Raw genomic sequence first — 21,248 nt, 5'->3', positions numbered from 1 at the left:
TTTCACGGTAAGGTCTGCACCTGTTATATTCAGCGCATGTGACAAATAAAATTGTATTTTATTTGAGAGTTGTACTGGTGTGTATTCTCTGAAAGTAAGGCACATCTAATGAAGTCTTTATTTCAATCCAGGTTTCTCTGGAGATGGAATATTAAGTTATTTATATCACCAGAGGGGTAGAGGGGGACCTGAATCAGTGATTTTGACCAGATAGACAGATCACCTGAAGAAATAGAGCACCTTACGTATTCGCCTGTAGTCATAACTGTTTATAACTATAATCAAAATGACCTTAGATATATGCTTAGATCCAGTCAAAACAGTTTGTAAAAGTCTGTCGGTACTATGAGTACTTGGTAGAACTGTAATACAAAAACCAGATACCCTCTGAAAGTACACACAGTTGCTGTAGTGGTTTGTGTTATCCCCCTAAATTATTATACGGAAAATGATATCTAAATACCAAAATTACTATAATATCATCCAATATTCTATATGTGCCGCTTGTTTTTACGTTTTGGGTGCTATACCATTGGTTTGAAGTGACAGGATTCGGTCAAGCTTTTTGAAGCAGTTATTATCACATAAATATGACTAAATTGACATTTCCTTCCAAATCCTGAAAACTGCCTGTGTGTGTTCCTGTGTGTTCTGTGTGTGTGCCTGTGTGTTCTGTGTGTGTTCCAGAACTACTATGGGGCGGCGAAGTCGATCTTGTCAGACAACCCCTTAGGCCTGACTTGTGGCATGGTGTGCCCGACCTCTGACCTCTGTGTGGGGGGCTGTAACCTCTACGCCTCTGAGGAAGGACCAATCAACATCGGGGGGCTCCAGCAGTTCGCCACTGAGGTATGGGTGTTGTAGTCCTCTTTAACCCGTTCTGTAGTTGATTCACATTATGAGATACGAATGCGTTACATGTTAGAAATGAGGCATACAAAACACATTTCTTTCACTAATGTGAAAGGATATACTTTTTCACATAGTTTTAATTGGTTAATGTCTTTGCCAGAATGAAGCAAGGTTGAGCTCAAGCCACCCCCTCACACACATCCATTTTGAGAAGTCTGACAAGCTGCTACCTGTACAGTTAGTAGTGATGGTGTTTTGATACATTTTAGAAGGAGTGTAGATGATAAGGAGTGTACACTATATGTAGAGACACATCAGGTGTATGGGTGGATGGATAGGCTGTTGGGCTGCAGGATTGTGTTAGGGCGAAGCCATTGAGTAGGTGTATTTCTGACTGGGTATCAAAACCAGCCAGCTGTTGATAGTTAGCAGTGAGTACCTTTTAACAATGTGATTGTTACAGATACCACGGTCTGCTTATAATTGATGTTTTAACATTTCTGCTGTAACGTTGTGTGTACGTTTATATCTATTCCACATGTAAATGTGTACATAGAATATATACAGCAACAGCATTATCTTACCACATGTTGCAACATTGTTACACCTCTATGCAGTCTTTGGCATGTCTTTTTAGGTTTTTAACATACACATTATCCTGGATCTTCAGAACAGCTCAAGCAATTACCATATAGTTTCTTACTCACTACTGCACTGTTAACCACTGATATTGTATTTGTATACGTCATTACGTTAACCTGCTGCTTCTCTGCACTCTACTGTACTACCCTGCTCTTTACTCTGCACTCTACTGTACTACACTGCTCTTTACTCTGCACTCTACTGTACTACCCTGCTCTTTACTCTGTACTGTACTACACTACTCTGCACTCTACTGTACTACACTGCTCTTTACTCTGCACTCTACTGTACTACCCTGCTCTTTACTCTGTACTGTACTACACTACTCTGCACTCTACTGTACTACCCTGCTCTTTACTCTGCACTCTACTGTACTACACTGCTCTTTACTCTGTACTCTACTGTACTACACTGCTCTTTACTCTGTACTCTACTGTACTACACTGCTCTTTACTCTGCACTCTACTGTACTACACTGCTCTTTACTCTGTACTCTACTGTACTACCCTGCTCTTTACTCTGTACTCTACTGTACTACACTGCTCTTTACTCTGTACTCTACTGTACTACACTGCTCTTTACTCTGTACTCTACTGTACTACACTGCTCTTTGCTCTGTACTCTACTGTACTACACTGCTCTTTACTATGCACTCTAGTCTGTACAGCATTGTACTCTACTGTACTACCCTGCTCTTTACTCTGTACTCTACTGTACTACACTACTCTTTACTCTGCACTCTACTGTACTACACTGCTCTTTACTCTGCACTCTACTGTACTACCCTGCTCTTTACTCTGCACTCTACTGTACTACACTGCTCTTTACTCTGTACTCTACTGTACTACCCTGCTCTTTACTCTGCACTCTACTGTACTACACTGCTCTGTACTCTACTGTACTACACTGCTCTTTACTCTGCACTCTACTGTACTACACCACTCTTTACTCTGCACTCTACTGTACTACACTACTCTTTACTCTGTACTCTACTGTACTACACTGCTCTTTACTCTGCACTCTACTGTACTACACTGCTCTTTACTCTATACTCTACTGTACTACCCTGCTCTTTACTCTGCACTCTACTGTACTACACTGCTCTTTACTCTGCACTCTACTGTACTACACTACTATTTACTCTGTACTCTACTGTACTACACTGCTCTTTACTCTGCACTCTACTGTACTACACTGCTCTTTACGCTGCACTCTACTGTACTACACTGCTCTTTACTCTGTACTCTACTGTACTACACTGCTCTTTACTCTGTACTGTACTACACTACTCTGCACTCTACTGTACTACACTGCTCTGTACTCTACTGTACTACACTGCTCTGTACTCTACTCTACTACACTACTCTGCACTCTACTGTACTACACTACTCTGTACTCTACTGTACTACACTGTTCTTTACTCTGCACTCTACTGTACTACACTGCTCTTTACTCTGCACTCTAGTCTGTACAGCATTGTACTCTACTGTGCTGCTCAGTGCTGTGTTTCCCTTCATTGTACATTACATGGTCCTATCTCTACTAAGTCCCCATAACGGGTGAGGGAGTGGTGTGCTGCAGCATCAAGCTCAGTATTAATGGGGCCTCTCAACCCGTTGTTATGGCGTCAGTACAGCCCTCTGCCAATAAAGTCTAAATTCTCCCCTTATTTATCATCCAAGCCTAACCTTCTGGTATGATAAACATCAGATTCACCATTAGGAACCGGCTGGTGGAAAGAGGGATGGGGGGAGGAAATAGAAGTAAAAACCAGGGAGAAGACAACAGAACAGAGAATTATGCAAGATGTCAAAGTCAACACAGATTACTTAGTTATGACCCAGTGTAAAGCAGACGTAAGGAATGGGAGAATCTTTCTTTCATGTCTAAAACATATAGGCTGCAGGAGTCAATGCCAACTGAAATTCATTTTACTGTATGTTCTAAAGAAAAAGGACTAACAAAGAAGGGAATTGGAAGAAATACACAGTGCCAAGAAGTCCTTTAAAGGAATGCTGTACATATCTATTTTAGTGGTAAATAGATATGAGAGGAGATGTGTTGATGTTCTTCATGTGCCATGACCGTTATCACTGATGACAGGAGTCTGTGTAAAGCTACATGTTTTTGAACTGCTATACGCTACATTTGTTTCATCATGTGTGCTACTATCTTTTCCCCCTAATTCTTCCTCATGGTGAATAATGATTAGAACATCAAGTGTGTGTGTGCTTGCGTGTGTGTGCTTGCGTGTGTGTGTGTGTGTGTGTGTGTGTGTGTGTGTGTATTTGCGTGTGTGTGTGTGTGTTCATGGTGTAGCTCCGAGATAATCAGGATATCTGTTCCCGTCATTGTGGTGGTGAGCTTTATTTAGTTCCATGGTAACAGCTAATTAAAGTGAAATGTCAGAGATGGTGTGTGGGCTTGAATTGCTGCCTTTGACCCACACATCATCTTGTAGGGCTGCCTGCTGCTAAGGATGCATTTCCTCTACAGTAACGAACTCTTTCATTCTGGCGAGAGTTCAACAAGACGAGTACATTCTGAGGAATGGATGTAAATGGTCTTACTTATTCTACGTACTGTAGATGGAAGGAATCTTACACTTCTACAAAATGACTGAATGATCATTATTGGACGCATATCGACAAAATCCTACACTTTTACAAATTGAATGAATGGTTCTGCAGGTATATGAAAGGCACATAATTGTGAGCATGTCACTTTACCTACGTTGCCGTTATGTAACTGTAACCAACTGTACTGTAGGTGTGCTCAGCCCAATTAAATTGTACTATTCCGTAGTTAAAGGTAGAGTACATGCATAGACAACACAGAGCTACTGAATGAAGAACGGCATAACGAGATCACTTTGTATGAGAGGAAGTCAAGATGACAAAACGGGTGCCTGTATACACCTTCAATCTATTGTGACGTGGATGATTATCTTTGCATGTTAGTCTGTTAATTTCCCTCTATTGCTTTAGAACAATGAGACAAACACGCACAACGAGAGGAAGGTTGGCACGCGGGCTTTGCCAGGGGGTTGGATTCTTTAATCAGTGCGTTTATCATCCTCTCCGGTACTGTATATGCCGTGTGTTTTAGATCCTGTTCTTTAGCTACAGGAACGGAGTACAACAGCACAACAAAACAGTTCATTTCTAGCCATCTCGCACGCCTTTCCTCCTCCTGCCTTCTCTTCCTATCGAGACTAATCTAGTGACACATCTCAGAAAGCAAGAGAAGCTCACGTTAAAGTTTCATTACTTCTTAAAGGATAAAAGGCACAATTACAAAAGCCTTCCGTCCGCTCCCTTCTCTTCTCTCTCTCGCTGCCTGCCACATCTGCTGTGACTACTATACATCTCTATCATGTGGCAGCTCTCCTCTCTCCTTAAATGGGAAAGGTCAGGGCGGTTATCTAGCAGATAATTAGATAAGCTCAGGAAGAAGAGAAAGAGAAGGGGGCTATCTGGGCGATCGCTGCTCAGCTTCTATCAGCTCCATTCAGCCTGCGCTCCATGCTCCTAGCTCTAGTCCTCTCAACATTACTGATAAAGTCAAAGCCACCTTTCATTTAGGCTTTATTCTTCTCCTAATCTTATAGTGGATATAAGCGTATTAGTGTCTACCTAGAGTCTGGCACTGAGGTGCATAATATGGCCTGAATGACAGTGTTACTGTTAACTCTCAGTAGTTCAGACAGACCAGAGGGGAGTTGTCTTGTGAAAGCAGTATTGATGTGTCCAGTTTGTTATGATGATAAGCACTGGGCAGGGGATAGTCATGTTTCACCCGTTGAAGCTGGATGATGCTTTTGATTGATGCTGCTGTATGCGTGTGCTGTGTGCTTATTGTACCCAGTGCTACCCACACATCTAAAATGTGACGCAAAGCTAGCACCGCAGCAGTAGTAGTTTGGTGTTCAATTAGTGTGTTCAATTAGAGTGTGAGAAGAATTAGAAAAACAGAGATGGGTGTTTTGAATAACAAGGCCTCGGAACTGCTCTTAAGCACTATTAAAAATGCATTGTCATGCAGCAATTTGGGCTTCACAGTTCATGAAACACATGAATAACTAAATGAATATCACCTAAAGCTCAGGCATAATATTGCAGTAACAATTTGAGGCTTCATGTATTGATCTAGATCATCTTATTAAGGAGACAAAGGATCCTCACTCTCATTTCACCCCTAATTATGGATATGTTGCTGCTACAGCATTCTCTTTCACCTGTTTGTGTTGCAGTAGTCTATATTTCTCTTGAAAACCATCAGTGAACATGGTGCATTACAGAAGCTATCTGATTAATGTTGTTTTCTCTCCATATTATTCTAGTAGATGACTCTAGGGCTAGTTATTTAACAAGCCAGTGTGGTGTAGTCCCATAGATAGCTTTTAGTTGGGCAGACCATGTTCTAATTTGATTGGAGTTTTGAACCGTTTTGTATGTGCAATTGAACACTTCCTGGTTTTAGCATGGCCAGGATAAATGAACACCCCTGCCATACAGTAAGTCAGTCTAGACAGGCATTGGCAGGCGTTGCTAGTACTGGATGGGGATAAACCAAGCATGAATGAGTAGAACAAATGACACAGGACGAAAGGTTTTGGAACTGGTTGTGGTTCATTAATGATGACCTACAGTGCATTCAGAAAGTATTTCGACCCCTTGATTTTTTTTCCACGTTTTGTTACGTTACAGCCTTATTCTAAAATGTAACTACATTTGTTTTTTTCAATCTACACACAATACCCCATAATGACAAAGCAAAAGACGTTTTTTTTTTTAGATTTCAGATATTACATTTACATAAGTATTCAGACCCTTTACTCAGTACTTTGGTGAAGCATCTTTGGCAGAGATTACAGCCTCAAGTATTTTTGGGTATGACGTTACAAGCTTGGCACACCCAAATTTGGGGAGTTTCTCCCATACTTCTTGGCAGATCCACTCAAGCTCTGCCAAGTTGGATGGGGAGCGTTGCTGCACAGATATTTTCAAGTCTCTCTAGAGATGTTAGATCGGGTTAAAGTCTGTGTTCTGGCTGGGCCACTCAAAGACATTGAGACTTGTCCCAAAGCCACCTTCGACCCAGTCTGAGGTCCTGAGTGCTCTGGAGCAGGTGTTCATCAAGGATCTCTCTGTACTTTGGTCCGTTCATCTTTCCCTTGATGCTGACTAGTCTCCTAGTCCCTGCCACTGAAAAGCATCCCCACAGCATGATGCTGCCACCACCATGCTTCACCGTAGGGATGGTACCAGGCTTCTTCCAGACATGACGTTTGGTATTCAGGCCAAACAGTTCAATCTTGGTTTCATCAAATCATAATCAAATCAAATTTTATTTGTCACATGCCACGAATACAACAGGTATACAACCTTACGGTGAAATGCTTACTTACAAGCCCTTAATCAACGATGCAGTTCAAGAAATAGAGTTAAGAAAATATTTACTAAGTAAACTGAAGTGAATAAAAACACAAGAAGATTACATAACAATAACGAGGCTACGTACAGGGGGTACCGGTACCGAGTTATCAGACTACTGAATCTTGTTTCTCATGGTCTGAGAGTCCTTTAGGTGACTTTTGGAAAACTCCAAGCGGGCTGTTATGTGCCATTTACTGAGGAGTAGCTTCCGTCTGGCCACTCTACCATAAAGGCCTGATTGGTGGAGTGCTGCATTGATGGTTGTCCTTCTGGAAGGTTCTTCCATATCCACAGAGGAACTCCGACCATGAATTCTTGGTCACCTCTCTGACAAAGACCCTTCTCCCCTGATTGCTCAGTTTGGCTTGGAGGTCAGCTCTAGGAAGAGTCTTGGTGGTTCCAAACTTTTTCCATTTATGAATGATGGAGGCCACAGTGTTCTTGGGGACCTTCAATGCTGCAGTTTTGGTACCCTTCCCCAGATTTGTGCCTCAACACAGTCCTGTCTCGGAGCTCTACGGACAATTAATTTGACCTCGTGGCTTGGTTTTTGCTCTGAAATGCACTGTCAACTGTGGGACCTTATATAGACAGGTGTGTGCCTTTGCAAATCATGTCAATTGAATTTACCACAGGTGAACTCCAATCAATTTGTAGAAACATCTCAAGGATGATCAATGGAAACAGGATGCACCCTGAGCACAATTAACTGTCTCATAGCAAAAGGTCTGAATACTTATGTAAATAAGGTATTTATTGTTTTTTGTTCGTTCTAAATTTGCAACAATTTCAAGAAACCTGTTTCGCTTTGTCATTATGGCATTTGCCATCTGTGTAGATTGATGAGGAAAATAGTACATTTAATCCATTTTAGAGTACGGTTGTAACATCACAAAATGTGGAAAAAGTTGAGGGGTCTGAATACTTTCCGAATGCATTGTATATTCCACTGGGAATTGAATGGTCTAAGTAAGCAAGCAATCAAGCAAGTACATAAACCAAACTCCCTCATGTGCCTGTTATCACCTCAGATCTTTAGTAAGATGGGCATTCCTCAAGTGAGGAACCCAGCTCTCCCTCCTCCAGACCAGATGCCTAACAGCTTCCACTCCAAGATCGCTCTGATTGGCTGTGGCCCGGCCAGCATCAGCTGTGCTTCCTTCCTGGCTCGCCTTGGCTACGATGACATCACCATATTCGAAAAACAGAAGTGGATCGGCGGACTGAGGTAAAACTTCCCAATCCCACTAGTGTTTGTTGTCACACCTAGACCTCTTTTCAAGTTGACATTGTAACATGTATTTGACTTTTTTTCAATGGCTAGTAACATAACAAAATAACAAAAATGTCATCCAATAATGTTTAATAGGACTAGGACTTTGACCCCAACCTGGGTCTTCATAATTACAAATGAGGAACTCAATATTAGGAACGTGTTCTTAATGTTTAGTATACTCAGTATATATTGTCACAGCAAAATAATCCTGCATCAACAGGATTTGAGTGTTTTGTTCACAAAGTTAAGCAAAAAGTAGGCTACGTGAAATGTGCAATGTTAGTATGGGTTTTCAGTGAATTTATGTAAATGACAATGCTTATCTTCAATTTCAATTCTCAGCAACAAAAGAGTGATCAAATTAAGTTCCTACATTTGTATTCATTCGCTTCCTGGGCAGCAATTAGTTAATGGTGTAACTTAAAGCCAGATCTGTGGCTCCTTGTCAACGCTTGCGGATATGCATCTGTAATTCATCTAAATTCATGTCCTTTTGTGTGGGGCATTTACCACTAAAGGGCATTGTTGATCATGGGTCTGCTGGATCAATATAAAGAACATTGTATAAGGTCACAGCTGCTAATGAGAGTTTTGGTAATTGTGAATATTCATCTTTCAAATGCCTGAGTTTGGATTGGGTTACCAATTACCTACCCAGGCCTTTAGTACATTTTACATTTGAGTCATTTAGCAGACGTTCTTTGATTTCTCCTAGGATTCCAGCAAATGTCCACAGTGGGTTTCACCAACTTCGAAGGACAACCGGGAATAAAATTAAGAATTTGAGGATGGTTCAGGGAGAGGTTGGACATAGAAGCAGGATAATTTTGAGGCAGAGAAAGTAGAAAAAGTGAATACCAACCCAGTTCATCAAATGAAAATAAGAAAAAGGAGTTGCTGTTGCAACAGTATAGAGAATCCTCTTCCCTGTGTCTATCTATTTTTTCTTCCTCACGTCTAACTTTTCATATTCCTCTGAGAGTCCTTTCTCTGTCATCCCTCTTCTTCATCCTCCTCCTCATCCGCCTCATCCTCCTCCTCCTTTTCGTCCTGTTCCTCCTTCCCCTTTTCCATCTCACAGTCACATTCATTCTCTCTCTCTCTCTCTCTCTCTCTCTCTCTCTCTCTCTCTCTCTCTCTCTCTCTCTCATTCTCTCTCTCATTATCTCTCTCTCTCTCTCTCTCTCTCTCTCTCTCTCATTCTCTCTCTCTCTCTCTCTCATTCTCTCTCTCTCTCTCTCATTCTCTCTCTCTCTCTCTCTCTCATTCTCTCTCTCTCTCTCTCATTCTCTCTCTCTCTCATTCTCTCTCTCATTCTCTCTCTCTCTCATTCTCTCTCTCTCTCATTCTCTCTCTCATTCTCTCTCTCTCCCATTCTCTCATTCTCTCTCTCTCTCTCACAGCTCTGCGGAGATCCCTCAGTTCAGGCTGCCATATGAGGTAGTGCACTTCGAGGTGGAGCTGATGATGGATTTGGGCATCAAGGTAATGAGTCCCCCACCTCCCCTCCCACTCTCTCTCCATCTCCCCCCTGTCCCCTCTCTCCATCTCTCCCTCCATCTCTCTCTCTCCCTCCATTCCCCTGTCCCCTTCCTCGTTTACATCAGAGGCTAGCGCAGGCGACAGGTCTGGGAGAAGATCAGCAGCCCAAATGTCAGGCGCATTAATAAAGAACAATTAAAAGCTGCATCAGGCCGGGCAGGCTCCAGGCTGCTGAGACCTTGTGTCTCCGGCACCGGCTGCAACTTGGGGCGATGCTCTAGCTTGTCTGTCTGTCTGTTGCTTGAATGCCACAGTGGTGAGAAAGGGCAATCGATAGTCCTTACCACGGCCAGCTAGCCAGCCACGGCAGACCAGACCAGACCAGACAGCACCTGCTCATGATTCATTTTAAACCAGGAAACAGATTTGGTTGCTGAAAAGAATGGAGGGAGTGGAGTGAGGGGAGTAGTTAGAGGTGAGGCATTTGCATGTCTATGTGGATTTTTCTGCTCTGTTCTGTTCTGTGAAAAGATAAATAGTAAGAAGTGAAGAATTTGAAGTAGACTTATAATCACATAAAGAGTGAATAGCGTCCCAAGTTAGGTCATTTTGATTATTGGTACATCTCATTAATATGCTCATCCAACCGGAGTGTTAAGCCAGGTTTTTGATCATCAAGCATTTTACGTACAACATTTATTATAATTATACAATAGATTATCCGTTGAAATGTTCTTAGAGCTGGTGCTCCCGTTATAACTAATGAGTTGTGTTGTAATGTTTCAGGTGGTGTGTGAGAAAGCCCTGGGCCAGGACGGGATGACTCTGCTCTCTCTGAGAGATGAAGGTTACAAAGCTGTCTTTATCGGCATTGGTTGGTTATTCCTTTATTCCTTTTCTTCCTGTCTTTTCCACCCTCTCTCTGTATATATGTACTCTCGTACCAATATGATGAGCAAATGTAAAGATGATGTGGGTTGTACTCATTGGCCACCAAATAGAAGAAAGCTGACTGATGCATGGAGTGACTACATTAACTTTTTTTTTTTTTTTCACCTTTATTTAACCAGGTAGGCAAGTTGAGAACAAGTTCTCATTTACAATTGCGACCTGGCCAAGATAAAGCAAAGCAGTTCGACACATACAACGACACAGAGTTACACATGGAGTAAAACAAACATACAGTCAATAATACAGTATAAACAAGTCTATATACGATGTGAGCAAATAAGGTGAGATAAGGTAGGTAAAGGCGAAAAAAAAGGCCATGGTGGCAAAGTAAATATAATATAGCAAGTAAAACACTGGAATGGTAGATTTGCAGTGGAAGAATGTGCAAAGTAGAAATAAAAATAATGGGGTGCAAAGGAGCAAAATAAATAAATAAAATAAATACAGTAGGGAAAGAGGTAGTTGTTTGGGCTAAATTATAGGTGGGCTATGTACAGGTGCAGTAATCTGTGAGCTGCTCTGACAGTTGGTGCTTAAAGCTAGTGAGGGAGATAAGTGTTTCCAGTTTCAGAGATGTTTGTAGTTCGTTCCAGTCATTGGCAGCAGAGAACTGGAAGGAGAGGCGGCCAAAGAAAGAATTGGTTTTGGGGGTGACCAGAGAGATATACCTGCTGGAGCGCATGCTACAGGTGGGTGATGCTATGGTGACCAACGAGGGGGACTTTACCTAGCAGGGTCTTGTAGATGACATGGAGCCAGTGAGTTTGGCGACGAGTATGAAGCGAGGGCCAGCCAACGAGAGCGTACAGGTCGCAATGGTGGGTAGTATATAGGGCTTTGGTGACAAAACGGATTGTGATAGACTGCATCCAATTTGTTGGGTAGGGTATTGGAGGCTATTTTGTAAATGACATCGCCGAAGTCGAGGATTGGTAGGATGGTCAGTTTTACAAGGGTATGTTCGGCAGCATGAGTGAAGGATGCTTTGTTGCGAAATAGGAAGCCAATTCTAGATTTAACTTTGGATTGGAGATGTTTGATGTGGGTCTGGAAGGAGAGTTTACAGTCTAACCAGACACCTAGGTATTTGTGTTTGTCCAAGTATTCTAAGTCAGAGCCATTCAGAGAGTGATGTTGGACAGGCGGGCAGGTGCAGGCAGCGATCGGTTGAAGAGCATGCATTTAGTTTTACTTGTATTTAAGAGCAATTGGAGGCCACGGAAGGAGAGTTGTATGGCATTGAAGCTTGCCTGGAGGGTTGTTAACACAGTGTCCAAAGAAGGGCCAGAAATATACAGAATGGTGTCATCTGTGTAGAGGTGGATCAGAGACTCACCAGCAGCAAGAGCGACATCATTGATGTATACAGAGAAGAGAGTCGGTCCAAGAATTGAACCCTGTGGCACCCCCATAGAGACTGCCAGAGATCCGGACAGCAGACCCTCCGATTTGACACACTGAACTGAACTCTATCAGTAGTTGGTGAACCAGGCGAGGCAATCATTTGAGAATTGTTTCTTATCGATGGCGGTTAAGATATCGTTTAGGACCTTGAGCGTGGCTGAGGTGCACCCATGACCAGCTCTGAAACCAGATTGCATAGCAGAGAAGGTATGGTGAGATTCGAAATGGTCGGTAATCTGTAATAAGAATAATAAGAATAGCTTATTTCTGTTTTCCGTTGCAAAACTTTTTATGGTACCGGGTGCACTAATGAAGTCAACCGGGGGGAGAGCCTTTGGTACCACAGCAGTCAATTTCTGTAATAATGTGACACTCAGTGGTCCGTAGGGATCTGGTCATAAGAAGTGCAATATATAAGGAATAGGGTGCCATTTGGGATGCATTTTCTGTGAGCTTGCCGCTCTTTCAGAGGTCCTGCTTTAACCCGCCTCACAGCATCAGCCTCATTCACTTGTCATTTGTTATTTCTGTGTGCGATACTGTGTCCCAGCATGGTAAACTAACAGCGCCCGTTGTGAGGCCCGCTGGGGCACCACCGAGCATGCCACGTGCCCCCGTTAAATATCTCTACCCAGAGTCCCCCCTGCTGGGTTATCCCAGAGCTCTGATTTGCTGACCCGGAATACTCTTTAGCAATACACCTCACCACTGGCACGGAAGGCTAACCTGATGTCAACCCTCACACGCACACAGACACACTCAAGCCCGCACACATGCCCCAACACGCACACATAAATGTGCGCACGTTCGCACACACACACTCCCTCGCCAGGGTCCGAGGGCTTTCTACAGTCTGTGCTCTCCCTCTTTTACCCACTCATATATCTGCAAATTAAATCCATCGTGACCCATGACCTGTAGAATCAATTGAATATCTGCTACAACCTTTCAAAATAGACGGTCTGGTCTCCTTTTGCTATTTCAGTCTCATTTGCTTGTCAAGTTGTACCTTTTCAGAGTCTAGCTGGTCCATTAGTTTATGGAATGTTGAAACAATTGGTGGAGGATTTACTTTCTTCTGTGGCTGTACATCAGTTGAGCAGTGTTTGAGAAAGACAGAGAGTTAACATTAAATGTTCTCAAACACTTAATACCTCTATGAACCTGTTATCTTTCAGGCTGAGCTTCATTCAAATGCTCCCATTTCTCATTAGAATCAAAGAAGCACTCCGTTACATAGTGATGACTTGCCTTAACTGAAGACTTCTTCTGCCGAAACAAATATATGCCAAAATGAAAGAAACGCATTAAGGGAGTAATAATATTGTTTTTATTTTTTCTATAGCAGGCAAATAAATGTAGCTGTCTTGTAGCTGTGTGGATCTGGGGAACTCAAACGTTCCTTGAAGCTGTCTGTCTGTTTGTTTGGTTTTACTGAACTAAGACAGAATAAAAAAGACTCCTATAATTCATTGTTTCAAAATGCTCAGAGTCATTTGATAGTAGACTCCCTAATTACGGCGAGTCGTTTATTTAAAACTATTTTGGGATTTTTTTTCTCCTTTTCCTCACAAAGGGATGTAAAGGAATTTCAATTCCCTATGAAAAATTCAAGCGGAAGTGTGTTTGCAATTAATTTCTGTGATTTCATACTAGTCCTTTACAGGCTTTTTAAATGTCATCCTCCGACATGATTGACATGCTAATTTCTCCCTGGCAGTATGCTGAACGGAAGACAGGTTGAGGGAGAGAGATAAGGGCATTGTTTCTGAGCTATAAGCTTAGGAAGCCAGCTCAAAGGTTCATTTGGTTTAAACAGTGGATTAACCCTTTATCCTCCGCTCTACAATGTGATCTGTGGTGGTGAGGCTCAATTGTCTTGGTTCTCCTTTGATTTCTCTGGTTTACGGAAAATTCCATCCCTTCTTTGGTGTTTTTAAAGACAGCAGCTGTTCTGCATATTGCTGAAAGGCTGGAAAGACAGATGAACGAACGGACCGTCCATTGATTGGATTGGCACATCTTGAAAAGAGGGGTGGAAGAAATAAGTTGATGTAAAGAAAAGAACAAGCAGGGAAAGTGATAGAAGTAGTTTTGAATGGTTTAAAAGGGTTCTGATCATTTTTAAAGACAGCGTTTGATTTGAAAACATTGGAAAGTCAATAGCTGATGTTGTTGGACAGTAGACAGGACGATGCCGATTGGGGCTGATTTTCGATCAGGGAGTCAACGTCAAGTTGTCAATAAATTCGCATCAGAAGGAAAACTTGACATAATTAATAACATTTGATTGAATGTATATTTGTATACCGAAACTCCTCTCTTCCACAACAAATGTGTAGCACTACCAATTTATCTTTGGAAATGGTACCCTTTACTGCGTGTGAATTATTATGTCTCACTATGGGTCCAGCATAAGGCTTATCTATGTGAGTACCAATGGCTACCATAAGGTGTGGTCGGAAGCGTCCGTATTCTCTCTCTGGATGTGTCCCTTTCTCCCAGTGACAAGGTTAATGGATCCCAGTACAGAGGGCAGTTATGGCTTCAGAGGTCTTGATTTATGTTAAATCTTAATGTACTTAGTGTGCCGCTGCATTATTTAACAATCTGTCCTTGGTGCTTGATCATCATAAGGGTGAACGAGGTCAGGGAGCGAATGTGCACTCCCTTCCTCCTCCTCCTCCTCCTTCTCCCCCTTGTCCCTTCCTTTTTTGTATTTTTCCTTCTCTCCATCTCCCTCTCTCTCTCTCTCTCTCTCTCTCTCTATCTCCCTCTCACTTTCCGTCTCTCGCTCTCTTTCTCCTTCTGTGTCCCCCTCTCTCTCTGTCCCTCTCTTTCTCTAGTCGGATGGCAACTGATAAGGTTTGATTAATGAGAGGAGGGCCCGGCAGCGAATGAAAACATCTGCAACAGAGGATGTATTCTATATCATATTATATTCTTAATATGAAAAAAGGGGTAGGGTTCACTCCACTGTACATGGATGGCCTGCCGAGGGAGTGAGAGAGGAAGAGAGAGACCGATAGAGGAGAAGGGAAATTAGATGAAATACGTGGCAAATGGAGCCACATGACTTACAATCCACTTTGTCATGATCGTCTACTGCAAGGGTTTTTTGTTCACATGCTTTGATTTGGTATTGAATACTAATGATGTCTATACAGTGCATTCGAAAAGTATTCAGATCATATATCTACACACAAACCCCATAATGACGAAGTGAAAACAGGTTTTTAGAAATTTTAACAAACCCCATAATGACGAAGTGAAAACAGGTTTTTAGAAATTTTAACAAATGTATAAAAAATAACATAACTTATTTACATACAGTACGTTGTCAAACCCTTGAGCTGTTTTTACAAATTAGAGTCCACCTGTGGTAAATTCAATTGATTGGACATGATTTGGAAATGCACACACTTGTCTATATAACATCTCACAGTTGACAGTGCATGTCAAAGCAAAACCCAAGCCATGAGGTCGAAGGAATTGTCCGTAGAGCTCCGAGACAGGATTGTGTCGAGGTACAGATCTGGGGAAGGGTGCCAAAAAAATTCTGAAGCTTTGAAGTTCTCCAAGAAAATGGTGGCCTCCATCATACTTCAATAGAAGAAGTTTGAAACCACCAAGACTCTTCCTAACTGGGCAAAGGGGGAGAAGGGCCAGGGAGGTGACCAGGAACCCGATGGTCACTCTTACAGTGGAGATGGGAGAATCTTCCAGAAGGACAACCATCTCTGCAGCACTCCAGCACTCCTCAGTAAAAGGCACATGACAGCCTGCTTTGAGTTTGCCAAAAGGCACCTGAAGGACTCTCTGACCATGATAAACAAGATTCTCTGGTGTGATGAAAACAAGATTGAACTCTTTGGCCTTAATACCAAGCATCACATCTGGAGGAATTCGGGCACCATCCCTACGGTGAAGCATGGTGGTGGCAGCATCATGTTGTGGGGATGTTTTTCAGCGGCATGGACTGGGAGACTAGTCAGGATCGAGGGAAAGATGAACGTAGCAATGTACAGAGAGATCCTTGATGAAAGCCTGCTCCAGAACACTCAGGACCTCAGACTGGGACGAACGTTCACCTTCCAACTGGACAACGACCCTAAGCAGACAGCCAAGACAATGCAGGAGTGGCTTCGGGACAAGTCTCTGAATTTCTATTGCGTGGCCCAGCCAGAGCCCCGACTTGAAGCCGATCGAACATCTCTGGATAGACCTAAAAATAGCTGTGCAGCGACTGATCCCCATCCAACCTGATGGAGCTTGAGAGGATCTGCAGAGAAGAATGGGAGAAACTCCCCAAATACAGGTGTGCCCAAGAAGACTTGGGGCTGTAATCGCTACCAAAGGTGCTTCAACAAAGTACTGAGTTAGGTCTGAATACTTATGTAATTGTTTTAATTTTTAATACATTTGCTAACATTTCTACAAACCTGTTTTTGATTATGGGGTATTGTGTATAGATTGCTGAGAATTATTATTATTTTTAAATACATTTTAGAATGCGGCTGTTAAGTATTGGAAAACGTCAAGGGGTCTGAATACTTACAAAAAGGACTGTATAGTCAGGTAGAGTAACACTGCTGTGAGGGGTTTGGAGAGGGTCAGTTTAAACCCAGATGAATAGGTTTAACCTCTCTGGGATATTCGGGACAGTAGCGTCCCTTCCCGCCAACAGCCAGTGAAAGTGCAGTGCGCCAAATTCAAAACAACAAAAATCTCAATTAAAATTCCTCAAGCATACAAGTATTTTACACCATTTTAAAGATACAATTCTCGTTAATCCAGCCACAGTGTCTGATTTCAAAAAGGCTTTACAGCGAAAGCACCACAAACGATTGTTAGGTCACCACCAAGTCACAGAAAACCCAGCCGTTTTTCCAGCCAAAGAGAGGAGTCACAAAAAGCAGAAATATAGATCAAATTAATCACTAACCTTTGATGATCTTCATCAGATGACACTCATAGGATTTCATGTTACACAATACATGTATGTTTTGTTTGATAAAGTGCATATTTATATCCAAAAATCTTATTTTACATTGGCGTGTTATGTTCAGTAGTTCCAAAACATGCAGTGATTTTGGAGAGAAGCCACATCAATTTACAGAAATACTCAGAATAAACATTGATAAAAGATACAACTATTATAGATGGAACTTTAGATAAACTTCTCCTTAATGCAACCGCTGTGTAAGATTTTAAAAAAACTTTACGGAAAAAGCATACCATGCAATAATCTGAGTACGGTGCTCAGAGACCAAACAGGCCAAAAAGATATCCGCCATTGTGCAGTCAACATTATAAATATTCACTTAACTTTGATTATCATTATCAGAATGCACTCCCAGGAATACCAGTTCCACAATAAATGTTTGATTTCTTCGATAAAGTTTATCATTTATGTCCAAATAGCTCCTTTTGTTAGGGCGTTTGGTAAACAAATCCAAACACGGGTGCAAGTCCATCCGAAAGGTTGGATAAAAAGTCCAAAAAGTTATATTACAGGTCGTAGAAACATGTCAAACGAAGTATAGAATCAATCTTTAGGATGTTTTTATCATAAATGTTCAATAATGTTCCAACCGGAGAATTCCTTTGTCTGTAGAAAAGCAATGGAACGCAAGCTAACTTTCACATGACCACGCGCCACGAGCTCGTGGCAATCTGCCAGACACCTGGCTCAATCCCCTCTCATTCGGGCCCACTTCACAGTAGAAGCATCAAACCAGGTTCTTAAGACTGTTGACATCTAGTGGAAGCCTTATGAAGTGCAACATGACCAATATCCCACTGTATCTTCGATAGGCTTTGAGTTGAAAACTTACAAAACTCAAATTTTCCACTTCCTGGTTGGATTTTTCTCAGGTTTTCACCTGCCATATGAGTTATGTTATACTCACAGACATCATTCAAACAGTTTTAGAAACTTCAGTGTTTTCTATCCAAATATACTAATTATATGCATATTCTAGCTTTTATGGCTGAGTAGCAGGCAGTTTACTCTGGGCTCCTTATTCATCCAAGCTACTCAATACTGCCCCCCAGTCACCAAGAGGTTAAAGGTCATTATGTCCTGTAACTTCGCTTTGAAAATTCGTCCCTGAGGTTGTTTAGCTGCATATAGTGGTTTCAATAATGGTGCTATAGTATTTTGTTTGTATTGATCACAAATGCTATTTTGTTTGTTTGGCACATATACTGTTAATCCAAAGATTTTTAACTACTTATAGAGATACTGTATGTTTGTAGTATTAGAGCAGTTGCCGGAGTCTAATTTCTTTGGATTACTACCGCTGCCGAATTAGCTGCCCCAAAAGCTTTAACATAAAAGCCTTCTCCTAGAAATGAGGGACACTACTCACTTGTCTTTCTTAGTGGAATGTGCCCATTGTTTCATATACTGTAACCTTGCATTTTTAAACACTGTTATAAAACTACTCTGCAATGTGTCACAATTTACCCTCCCAGTCACCATTACTCAGCAATTCATATCCATATTTAATGAGCTCTCAGCCGTGATATACAGTAATATCCCCATTAGGAGCCATGCATTTTAACAAGTTGGTTAATATAAATATATACCAACATACTGATATAGTTAATGTTACAATATTGCTTCAAAAAGGTTATTGCTATATTATTTCAGTGTGTCACTTTCCAATTCTTTTCAGTGGCTGCATTTACACAAGCAGCCCAATTCTGTTATTTTGACCATTTTTGGACAAAAGAGCTGATCTGATTCGTCAAAAGACCAATTAGTGGGAAAATATATGTTTAAACGCAGCCAGCAAGTCTCAGTTTCTACTATTGTGTTAGATCTGAGCCTTGTTCATATCAATGTGACATGATTGCTTGTGGTAAAATAGAGGCTTTGTCAGGTATTTCTAAGGCATAGATTATTATTGTCCCTGTAAAATATATCACAGTGATAATTGTAGGTCAAGGTTTAGAACTCAGTACTCAACACAATGGAACCAATACAAAACCGTTTCTGTCCAGTGTAGTTTTTCACTGGATTGACATGACAGTAGCGGGGCTCCCAAGTGGTGCAGCGGTCTAAGGCACTGCATCTCACTACAGACACCCTGGTTCAAATCCCAGCTGTGTCACAATCGGCCGTGATTGGGAGTCCCATAGGGCGTTGCACAATTGGCCCAGCGTCGCCCGGGTTTGGCCGGTGTAGGCCGTCATTGTAAATAAGAATTTGTTCTTAACTGACTCTTGATAAAATAAATAAAAAATAGAGAGCTCTGTCTTCCATAGGAAGTGCAGACAAGAGGAGTGAGAGAAAAGGATAGTTGGACTTAACAAAGTTTATATTTACTTTACTTAAAAATACACATGCATATTTATCACAGTGATTCAGGTGTAACATTAAAACAGAATAATATTCCCCACCAACATTAGACAACTATACAGAAAACCCTCAAATTGCGGAAATAAGTAAAGGAAATCAATGATGACAGAATAGTCAGAACAGCAGAAAGATGAGCGGTGCCTCTTTCTTTTTACATGTGACAATTCCCGCTCAACACGGGGAAACAGCTCTTTTTTGGGATTTAAATTATATGGGGGTTTTAAAGTAAGTGGTACGCTGTTCAGATAAAATTGTGTCAAACAAATCTTTTGACATTTGACATTATCACTTAGCACGGACTTTTCAAAATGACCACAACTGTGATTGGAACTCAACCGCTCATCTTTCTGCTGTTCTGACTATTCTGTCATCATTGATTTCAGAAATGTACGTCATTCTGTCTGTGCCATTTGTTAATTTGTTGCTATAATACTTTTCTCAACTCCGTTGCTTTACTTCTGTGTCGTTTTGTCACCAGGTCTTCCACAGGCTAACAGACATAAAATATTTGAGGAGCTGACGATCGAACAAGGCTTCTACACGTCAAAGGATTTCCTACCTTTGGTCTCCAAAGCCAGCAAAACAGGTGAACACCGCAGCCAATAGAACGAGCATCAACAGCCGCAACTAAATTGTTTATTTTTTTAAAGATTTCATTTATACTGAAAAATATATGTAAATGCATGTTTCCTAAGCTAAAATAAAATATCCCCACATTTACCATACACACTTAAAGCTTATTTCTCACAAATGCTGTGAACACATTTGTTGCATCCTTTACCAAGATAATCCATTCACCTGACAGGTCTGGCATATCAAGAAGCTGATTAAACAGCATGATCATTACACAGGTTCACCTTGTGCTGGGGACAATAAAAGACCACTCTAAAATGTGCAGTTTTGTCACAACACAGTGCCACAGATGTCTCAAGTTTTGAGGGGATGTGTAATAGGCATGCTGACTGCAGGAATCTCCACCAGAGTTGTTGCCATAGAATTGAATGTTAATTTCTCTACCATAAGCCATCTCCAACATTGTTTTAGAGAATATGGCAGTACTTCCAACCGATCTCACAACCGCAGGCCATGTGTAACCGCGCTAGCCCAGGAACTCCACATCCGGATTCGTCGTCTGCGGGATCGTCTGAGACCAGCCACCAGCCTCCTCACAAGGGTCTTGACCTGACTGCAGTTTAGCATCGTAACAAACTTCAGTGGGCAAATGCTTACCTTCGATGGCCACTGGCACACTGGATGAATACCAGTTTGAGTTGTACAGAGCAGATGGCAGACAAGTGTGTATGGCGTAGTGTGGGCGAGCGGTTTGCTGATGTCAACGTTGTGAACAGATTACCCTATTGTGGCGGTGGGGTTATGGTATGGGCTGGAATAAGCTACGGACAACAAACACAATTGCGATGGCAATTTGAATGCACAGAGTTACCATAACAGGATCATGAGGCCCATTGTCGTTCCATTCATCCGCCGCCATCACCTCATGTTTCAGCATGATAATGCACAGCCCCATGTCGCAAGGATACTCACCAGACATGCCACCTATTGAGCATGTTTCGGATGCTCTGGATCGACTTGTACGAAAGTGTGTTCCAGTTTCCGCCAATATTCAGCAACTTCTCACAGCCATTGAAGAGGAGTGGGACAACATTCCACAGGCCACAATCAACAGCCTGATCAACTCTATGCGAAGGAGATGTGTTGCGCTGCATGAGGTGGTCACACCAGATACTGACTGGTTTTCTGATCCACGCCCATACCTTTTTTAAACTTTTTTTTTTTTACTCAGTGTCTGACCAACAGATGCATATCTGTATTC

At 41.8% G+C, this 21,248-nt stretch overlaps 1 protein-coding gene across 2 annotated transcripts in view; it reads left to right on the top strand.

The window, feature by feature from the left end:
* The window catches only part of LOC110535495 (dihydropyrimidine dehydrogenase [NADP(+)]), a 217,402-nt gene that overhangs the window by 61,358 nt on the left and 134,796 nt on the right, over positions 1–21,248 (top strand). For both annotated transcript variants that reach the window (XM_036935201.1, XM_036935202.1), the window contains 5 exons: positions 688–849; positions 7,964–8,160; positions 9,612–9,693; positions 10,477–10,564; positions 19,893–20,000. In XM_036935201.1, the coding sequence (XP_036791096.1) occupies positions 688–849; positions 7,964–8,160; positions 9,612–9,693; positions 10,477–10,564; positions 19,893–20,000 (637 nt within the window). The remainder of the gene's footprint in view (positions 1–687; positions 850–7,963; positions 8,161–9,611; positions 9,694–10,476; positions 10,565–19,892; positions 20,001–21,248) is intronic.

Source organism: Oncorhynchus mykiss, chromosome 11, assembly GCF_013265735.2.
Source record: "Oncorhynchus mykiss isolate Arlee chromosome 11, USDA_OmykA_1.1, whole genome shotgun sequence".
In the NCBI taxonomy this organism is placed as follows: Eukaryota; Metazoa; Chordata; class Actinopteri; order Salmoniformes; family Salmonidae; genus Oncorhynchus; species Oncorhynchus mykiss.
This window is presented reverse-complemented; position numbering and strand designations above follow the sequence as displayed.